Below are 9,911 nucleotides of genomic sequence, written 5' to 3'. Positions count from 1 at the left end.
GAATATGCTATTATTATTATTGCAATTATTATCTCAACGCATATTAACGGTCCAGAAACATGGATACAATCATACCAACCTGCACATTGTAGTAGAGCGCTATACTGAGCATGAGTAGAAGGACGAACACTGGCGACAACCGACTGTACTGCATGCTCGGTGGATAACGTGTTCACGCTAAAATATACGAGAAAAAAATACTATTTTTGAGATATGTTAAATCATAAATACCAAGTTTGTACCGCTGTATAGAAATTAGTACTCTGTGTGTTACAGTTACGTTTTTGTAACTCTACTGTTACAGTATCAGTGTATGTGGTGCTTTTTTAATGAAAAGTAAGAAAACACCGTCCATTAACTTAAGCTAGTACCATCATATGGGAAAGTGATGAAAATAGAATTAAGTGGCTCTTTAGCGAGGGTGTATCTGACCTAGTAACTTTCATTTATCAAGCCTACGAATTACCGTACGCAAACTTTTCGCCGCCGACTACGAATTACGTTTAATTCTCAGAGCTGACAACGACATAGTTTTGCGGCTAATGTACTATTACGAATTACGTTGAATTTTGGGGAGACTGGCTACGGATTACGAAGACTAAAAAGGCCTGATTACGCCTTACGAAAAAGGTCATGCAGGCCTCGGTCACAACCCGCCGTACGTGCTTCTGCGTGCTGTCTACGTGCAAAAACGTGGGCAAACGCAGGGCATCCGTGCGTGATGAGTACTCCATCCGTACGGAATCCTACGGATTTGGGAGCACGCAGACACGCCGTAGAACTTTAAGTGCATGTAAAACTTTTCATGCGTGCGGTCTGCGGATTCACCACCCGTGCGTGCGAGTACGAGCGACGCGCGTGCCCCGTACGTGCCGTGCGGAAGAAGCACGTGTGAGTACGGCCTCCTTACGGTAAAGTTGCAATCGCACAGAGATCGTACGTTGTAAGCACGTACAACTCACTTACCACTTGCGCAGCGTACGATGCACGCAACCTCTCACGGCCAGACTTGGTGTGCAGACCATACTCTTACACTTAGCGCAACCGTGCGAGTGACGTGCGTAGACGCCACTCCTTCCCCACGTTTTCAGAAAAAACGTAGCAGACGTGGCCTCCCAAAAAACGTACGGACAAAAAGCACGTACGGCGGGTTGTGACCGAGGCTTTAAACAAATGCCAAATACCTCTCTCCATGGCCAGCTGTGCGTTCCATAACCTCAGGTTATGTTTCAAACAATCGAGAAATACATTTGTCTTCATTATCATTGTCGAGCCTCGCCCTGTTTTAGTCACGTAGCGTTAACAATGTATGCAGACATGTAGACAGGATCTTACCAGCGAAAAACTAGCCTCCATTGCATGCCAAAAACTGGTGGTTTTGGGGGTCTTTGGGATCTTTTATGTGCTATTTTCTGATTCCATATAGACAACATAGCCGGCCTGGTTGAATTACCCCCGTTTTAGAACTGGGCTAATCAGAAAACAGCCGAAGACCACCAAACCCACAGAAAAACTGTTTCCGTGCTTTTAGTAATTTTACACTGACGGCTACGTTACGTATGCCGAATACGTTACCAACCAACTAACAAAACTATACGGATAGCTGTCAATTACATGTAGGCATTTAATAGTACTCCAATATATGACATGAAGCAAGAAACACCCAAGTTGTATAATATCGTTAACACTAACATGCACGATTATAGTTGAAGTACAACTAGACGTTTTGACAAAAAGTCCTGATTTAAAAGATTTAACATATCTGGCAACACTAATGACGTTACTCAAGGTCAAATAGACTAGGATCCGTGCGAATTTGGTGCTCAAAACCTCTATAAACGAAATGAATAACATACTTACGAAACTAATGTTGAAGAGCTTGTATTGTAGTCTTATATCGAACAGTGCACAGTCCTGGCTGATTGTTTTGCCCACACAAAGTATTCCAAGGTCTATCGAAGCTACCGAACCACGCACTGATATCGACACAGACAAACAGTATAATTTACGATGACAGGGCCATAAATTTTCACGGCAAGGCCATGGCGTCAACGGACCGTGTGGACGGTACACGAGCGCCTCCTGCCGGAAATTGTTGGCATCGCATCTCTTACCTCAGACGGGCAGACTGACAGGCAAGGTTGTTACAAAACGTAATAAGGCATGTTGATTTGGTTATACGGATGATATCATCTGGGAACCCCAAAACTGGTGCAAACTCGAGAATGAAAAGTTTGGCCAAAAAAAGGTTGTCTACTTTATGAAATTTACGAGGTGATGAAGGTTGAGCAATTCTTCGTATTTTCGAATTATTATTTTCTTTGAAATTTTTGCAGTTTACCGTACATATTTTCTCATTTTGCAGCTGCTTTGTACGATTTACAGTATGGTCGAAACATTTTTTTTTTTTTGAAACGGACGAAAATTCATGCGCGCGGGTGTCATCCATATAATCAAATCAACATGGCCTAACAAATATCTAGTAGCCCGGTAGAGGCTATACGAGCATGGACATTCGACACATTATTACAACTCGTTACACGAATTAAGCGCTGGAAAAATGATCTTCCATCAACCAAAGCATTATACGCCCATTTTAACTGTGGCACCGCCACGTATCTTGTATGCTTCAACGATTCTTTCATGCTAGTTTGATATTTTCAAGATTACAACAAAGTAATAAGATCAACATTGCAGACATATATTATCCCGCCTGGTTCTCAACTGTTTGTGTTAAAAGCCCCCGAGGGCGAAAAAGACCCAAAAATAGCCTCCATAGCACGCCGAAAACTGGGGGTTTGGGGGTCTTCAGGAGCTTTTATGTGCTATTTTCTGATTGCATATAGACAATATAGCCGGCATGGTTGAATTACCCCCGTTTTTTGGCTAATCAGAAAACAGCCGAAGACCACCAAAACCCCAGTTCTATACGCCTGCTACCGAGGCTAATCAGAAAACAGCCGAAGACCACCAAACCCCCAGTTCTATAAGCCTGCTACCGAGGCTAATCAGAAAACAGCCGAAGACCACCAAACCCCCAGTTCTATAAGTCTGCTACGGAGGCTAATCAGAAAACAGCCAAAGACCACCAAACCCCCAGCTCTATAAGCCTGCTACGGCGGAGGCTACCCAAAAACAGGTTTCTGTGCTGCACCCATATCCGTTGACGTCATAAGGGCTCCGTTTAACTGCGGCCTTGTCCTTTATAATTACGGCAACACTGACCGGTTATATGGATGATGTCCACGCGCGCAGAAATTTTCCTCTGTTTTCTAAATGAATTTTGCGACTTTTTTAAAGTACTTGAAGGCAAAGAAGACTAAGCTAGGACAAAAACAAGGAATGTATTGTTTAGTATTATATATATACTATTATTAGAAAGTTTATTGCAAATACTTGCCCGAGGGCTAATTGCAGTTACAAACAACATAAGAAAGAAAATACAGTGAAATGTGAGACTACATCTACGTCTAGCATTATACTATATTCTACAACATGCATGGTACTAGTAAATATATAATACATGACGTCTATGTACAGTCATTTGGTCAACCTTCTGAGATCACACAGATTTGTTTGCACGCTCGCATCAGTTTTGGAGTGCCCAGAGGATGGCATCCAAATAGTCAAATTAGTATGGCCTAATGCTCTTGTGTCACGTTGGCTAATCTAAGTGGTTCGGTGACTCGGCCTTGGAATACTTCGAACTAGCACTGTGCACTGTCACAACAACTGACAAGAATACAAGCTTTTCAACGTTAACGTTGTGTTCGTAAGTATGTCGTTCTCATATTTCGTTCACATAAGTACGAGATACCATTGCACAGAACCTAGATTATTCGACCAAGTTCGTTTATCTGTAATGGATCTCTTAAATCATTACAGTTCTTAGAAAATTTCTAGGCGTACTACAACCGTAATCGTGCCCATGTTTATGACACCAACAATATGAGATATTCAGCATTAACGCTGGGTGTACATTTGCGCGTTATTTCTGTTGCGTTAGCCTCCACCAGGCCTTTCTACGGGAATAAGGATCGTAGAATTCGGCAAAAAAGAGAATCAAATTGGCCAAGGGAGTCCGGCCGCGGGGAGGTAGTTTCGTTCCCTCCGAAGCATAGTCAAACCTCAAGGCGGCCAAACTCCCCCGGCAAATATTCTCCTATATATAACCAGCGTAGTTAGTCTGGTAGGGACTACTGTTGTGCATCGGAAACCGTTGAACAAAATCTACTCACTTTGTCCTTGTTAAACAAAAATTGCACTATAATTATCACGCACGTCTGAACTATCAGGAATTTTATCGACTAAATCTTTGTATCTGTTTGAATCTGTTTGTTTCAACTCTACCAGCGGTACGTGCGTACATGAAGTATCCGTATGTCTGTTTTAGTTGGTTGTTTGGTTAGTTACTCTCCAAGCAGAGGTTGTGGGGGAATGATCGTTAGCTTTTTATATATGGCCGTTTTTTTGTATTTACTCCCACCACCCGTCGGTGGCCGGCGACCTTCTCTGGCTAATGGATACTGCCTGGCCAATTTGCCACTGAGAGGGATCTGCTTGGAGATTTTGGTTAGTAACGTTACAGGCGTACATGTACGTAACGTAACGTAGTCCTTGTTTGAAAAGACAACATACATATACACGGCATTTAATGTCAACAATTTTTTTGCCAAAGATAAAGACCTGGTCGACATGTTTTTTTTATAGATTTAAACTCGGCAAGGTGTCCACCTTTTTGGGGTCGATGCACAATCATTGTTACTGTTTCTTCTGTATCGGTATAGCCGGTAACACACCAGCTTCGCAGGCACACGGCGCGGCTGCAGCTAGCTATATCACACCGAACGACTTGTTATGCTCAATCTTTGCCCATTTGATTGCAGGAGTTGTTTAAAGCTTTCTAGTGACGATGCCCCAACTGTGCTTGGTGGCAACGAGTTCGAATTCCAGTCTACGATAGTTCTGGGGAAATACGAGTTTTGAACACCTCAAATCTTGGTTGATAACTTTGATATTTGAAGGCATTGTGATATAATGATCGCTGTATCTTCCATTGTTGAAAAGTAACATGGCGGTATTGACATGTGCACAACAGGGTGCTCGAGGCGATGTTTGAAAAGATTCGGTTGTTGACTTTTTGGTTCATACGTTCATTCTTGCTATTCACGATACATATATCACAGAAAAAGAGTATTTTATCTCTCGTATACCTACATGTGACTAGATGAAGGGAACGGACGGTATTTTACTTTTTGGTTGTTTGTTTGTTTGGGGCTTTGTTTATTCATAAGATACTAGAACCTGCCTGCTGACCTCATGAGGTCATGAAAGAAAAGGTCATGGACAAAATACAACATACGGGTTACTGCTAGAAGTACTATTAAGTCCAAAGACTATATACACAGTTAACACATATCCTTGCATATACATAGTATCACATGATATAAAATCTGTTCTTTTTTTTCACTTAGTATAACTTACAAGGAAGGAGACGTTGAATTTATCTATTGACAGTTAATTTTATCTTGTCAACCGTATGTGTTCGTATCCTGTTTTGTTGTGACCTGTACTTAGCCAAGTGTGGCAAAAATGTGCAACAATGGTCGTCATTCTGTATCGGTATAGCCGGTATAACCGCCTTTCGGCGTAACACACCAGCTTCACAGGCACGCAGCGCGGCGGCAGCTGGCTATATACACCGATCGACTTGTTACACCTAACCCTTGAAAATCTATCTCTGGGCACTGTTTAAAGCTATCTAATGACAATGCCTCTACTGTACTTGGTGACAGCTTGTTCTACTCTGCAATAGTTCTAGGAAATAAAGAACGAATTTTCGAACACCTCAATCCTTGGTTGATAACTCTGGTACTTGAAGGCATTCATTCATTCATCCATCCATTCATTCATTCATTCCTTAATACATACATTTATTTATTCCTCTGCCATATATTTACCCCCTTGCCTTCACCATTCTAAGCGTTCTCCGTCGCTGCCTGTTGAGTTTTTAGTCGGGAAACTTCAGTATGCAGGTGAGCCGTCTGCAGGCAGTCTTCATCCTGGTCATCGTGGTGGGAGGAGCCGTCTACCATGTACAGGTGGGGTATTCAAAATAAAAAAAGCTAAAGTCTAATAATCTTAAATTAACGTTATGCAGAAACATAGGGAATAAAGGCACGGAAGGAAAGGCTGAGAAAGGTAACAGCCAGAAAATACAGACTAACTGTTGTTATAAATCTATTGTGGAGCCGATGCAAATTTATGGCCGGCTTCGAAAGATTGCGTGGCCAGGCTGGTGGACACCAGATCGACAGGTCTCGGGTTTGATTCCTCGGGCATTACCGGCTAGACGCTGTGTCCTTGGGAAGGGAGCTTTACACACCCAGGTGTAAAATGGGTACCTGACTTCGGCTGGGGAGGTAAAAGGAAGAGGGATGAAAGTAGAAGGCGAGGGATGGGTCCCACCTTCCAATACCGTGCTCCTAACATCGTTGATCAACAACCCACTGCCCCTACAGCCTCAAAAACCCACTGCCCCTACGGCCTCAGGCTTTGGGATTACATTTATTTTTACCTATACCTTCCAGGACAGTGTATTGCTGAGGATGTACCCTGTCATGTCAGATTTATCATCAATGCTACAACCGAAGGCACAACTGGCGCATCAGCGGGGACTGAGGGACGTTCTGACGGAACCTGGAGCCATAAACGCGACTGGCGCACCTGCAGCTTCAGAGGACTCTGGTGAAATCTTACATAGGGACTCCGGTTCTGTAGCGGCAGAATCGGAAATCAGAGACACGCTATCGAGGTAAGACTATAGATGTTCTAATGTATGATATTCATTACTTTTCTACTGACAAAATATGCCTGCCATTTCGTTCTCTGTTGTTAGAAGTCTGTCTTTATCGTGGTCTAATTCGCGCAAACTGAAAGTGTGTGTAGTTGTGTCTCTCTCTCTCTCTCTCTCTCTGTGATTGTGACTAGTTGTGTTACTGTGTGTGCGTGTGTGATCATATACACATTACACGAAGAAATACAGCTACCAATTGTCAAAAGGTCTCAGCATCCATTCAATAACAGAGGAACTTGTCTCTGTACTCTAGCCACACACACAGTACAGACAACACCACCTGCCGGCCCCATCTAAACGTGGCGTTCCTGAAGGTTCACAAGTGCGGGTCTTCCCTGGTGTCCCACCTGGTCCTGCGGTTCGCACACGAGCATGGATTACTGGCCGCCCTGCCACGGAAAAGGGACGCCTCTATTATAGGCAGTCTGGGCAAGATCGGGTGAGTTAGCAACGTATGGCATACTTAAACTATCATGAAAGTTAATCTGTGTTGGTAGTTACATGTTTAAAGTTAAAACTTTTGGTCTAACACAAAAAATTATCTCACCTAGAGCTTTCGACCAGTCACTCTGGTCTTCCTCAGTAGACTGACCCAGTGAAGCTTGTCACGTGACTTCTTTGAAGTGTGACGTCAACACTGGGTCAAAGGTATCTGGTAGACGATGTCGGCCCCCGTCGCGGTTCAATGAAGCACACTTGCTTAAGACGCTGTTCATTTTATATTAGTATAGTGGATTCATTCCTCGAGCTATTACAGAAATCTAGCACACCGCAGTCGTCCCTCAGCAAGACATTTTGAGGATAGTTGGGAGGTAACGTTACAACTAAAAGGTAATACCAATACCTTCCAATACCGTGTCCTAGACACAGTGGACTAACAGCCCACTGCCCTCATGACCTCAGAAAGGCTCTAGGACTACCTTCTCTATAGTCTCCAAGCAGAGGTTGATGGTGGAAGATCATTTGCTTTTTATATATGGCCCGTTTTTTTTGTCGCTACCACCACCAACATATATAAAAAGCAAACGATCTCCCACAATCAACCTCTGCTTGAAGAGTACTTCTTTAGTCTTAAACAATATCTGTATATCCGGCATAACCACCCTTCGGCGCAACACACCAGCTAGTCCTTAACCTTTTGTTTCCATGTCATTACCCACAGAGACAGAGCCTACCTACATCCACCCAGCGGAAAACGCCTGAACATCTTCGCTCACCACGCCATGTACAACAGGGATCGCTTTCACCAGATCATGAATCCAGACACAAGGTACGTTCTGTATCCAGAACCGTGCTTTATCCTGAATCATACTAAGGCATGGTTCTGGATAGTACATGCGTATCCGGAACTGTGCTTTATCCAGAACCATGCTCAGGCACAGTTCTGGATAGTACATGCGTATCCAGAACCGTGCTCTATCCAGAATCATGCTCAGGCACGGTTCTGGATAGTCCACCCGTATCCAAAACCGTGGGAAAATCTACGTTTTTGGACAAAGTCAATGACCGGGTCCAGACGTCTGCCACCATGATAACTGGTGCTGTATCAGGCACCCTGTGGTGTTGGGTTACATTATGTAGCAAGTGGCAGGACAGAGGCGGTGGGGCTGGTCACCTCATACACTAATGATATATTAATGTGTTTCGATGGAATGTGTTTAAGACCAGTAGTTTGCTAGGCTAGATCATGTGAAAATAAACATCATACATCTGCAAATTTTACTTTTCTCGTCTAAATCTTGTTTCATTTTTAGGTACATAACCATCCTACGAGAACCACTGAAACGGCTCCAGTCAGCATTCCTGTATTTTAACCTCGGAAAAAGATTTTCCGGACTCAAGGAGAAAACTCGCAGAGGAACCGCTCTATTCACTACATACCTCACAAACCCTGCTTACTGGGATCCAAAATACAAAGTACCGCTAAGTCCGAAACACAGGGAGCACTATTGCTTCAGAAATTGTATGGCACGCGACTTGGGTCTCAAAGAGAGCGACTACGAAAACTCCACCGCTGTTCAAGAGTTCGTGGAAGGGATAGAAAACGATTTCTCGACTGTCATGATCCTAGAACATTTGCCTGCATCGTTGGTTTTGCTAAAGCGTCGCATGTGTTGGACGCTATATAACATCCTCTACACCATGGGCGTTCACACGAGAACACAGACGTATAAACGCGATGTACCCATCACTAAAGAGATGGAACATGCCTTTTACGAACACAACATTGCCGACGTAATGCTATACAGACGTTTTAACGAATTGTTTCACCAGCAAATAAGTCAAGAAGGCGACGACTTTTTTGGCGAGGTAAAACATTTCATCCATGTGAACCACGCTGTTTCGCATTACTGTAAATCCAACAAGAGAGACAAACAGGGAAAGATGACGGTAAAACCAAGCAGATGGAACGAGGCATTTTCTGTCGGCCAGGAGCTCTGCGGAGTATATGGGAAGAAGAGAATGTTTTTTGACAAGCTTCTACGACGAGCCTATTCTAGGAAGTAAAAGGGATAAAATTTCATCCAAAAATTATTCTTTAGCATCATTTACAGAATGCTGTTGAGATGAGATTATATTTGTGTGTATTTATGTTCCAAAAATGCAAGTTTCGAATATTGCTTTTTGAATTACTTTTAATGAACCAACCTAGCAATCAATTGATTACTGTGAAAGTTTTACATACCGGTAGTACACACTTTGAAACCTTTCTAAAAAGTGTTTTAAAAGCTTATTATGTCATAATTTATATAATGTGGTTAAAATAACGTGAAAGTGCGTTGAATAAAATGACTTTCTTTTACTCAAACTTTGGATCCATGGTACCTGTTGACAGATCTCTCTCAGTTACTGACAAAAGGTAATGTAAATAATGAATGCTACCATGACTATGAACATCTAACTGTTTTGCTTGTTAATGAGTAACTGTAACCTTTTGAAAGAGAAACGAACGTTTATGTCATCCTTGTCCCCATCCATAAAACACTATGCTGGAAAAAATTCTAGCATAGCGGAGCAAAACCTGGATGGTACACAGGCTACTCCTCTTTCTCAT

The 9,911-nt window shown here is 42.8% G+C and overlaps 2 protein-coding genes across 2 annotated transcripts in view; one reads left to right on the top strand and one right to left on the bottom strand.

Annotated features, from left to right (window-relative positions):
- LOC109486463 (galactosylceramide sulfotransferase-like) overlaps positions 1-154 on the bottom strand; it is a 6,152-nt gene extending 5,998 nt beyond the window's left edge. The window contains exon 1 of the mRNA XM_019790292.1: positions 80-154. Coding sequence (XP_019645851.1) covers positions 80-154 — 75 coding nt within the window. The remainder of the gene's footprint in view (positions 1-79) is intronic.
- A 6,484-nt stretch (positions 155-6,638) lies between these two features.
- On the top strand, positions 6,639-9,364 carry LOC109486462 (galactosylceramide sulfotransferase-like). The gene is made up of 4 exons (XM_019790291.1): positions 6,639-6,814; positions 7,110-7,295; positions 8,019-8,126; positions 8,611-9,364. Exons 1-4 carry the CDS (start codon positions 6,639-6,641, stop codon positions 9,362-9,364), a joined length of 1,224 nt encoding a protein of 407 aa, XP_019645850.1.
- Positions 9,365-9,911: the final 547 nt, after the last annotated feature.

This window comes from Branchiostoma belcheri, unplaced genomic scaffold (assembly GCF_001625305.1).
Source record: "Branchiostoma belcheri isolate BF01 breed outbred unplaced genomic scaffold, Haploidv18h27 scaffold80, whole genome shotgun sequence".
In the NCBI taxonomy this organism is placed as follows: Eukaryota; Metazoa; Chordata; class Leptocardii; order Amphioxiformes; family Branchiostomatidae; genus Branchiostoma; species Branchiostoma belcheri.
Note: the sequence above shows the minus strand (reverse complement) of the source record. Positions and strands in the feature narration are given on the sequence as shown.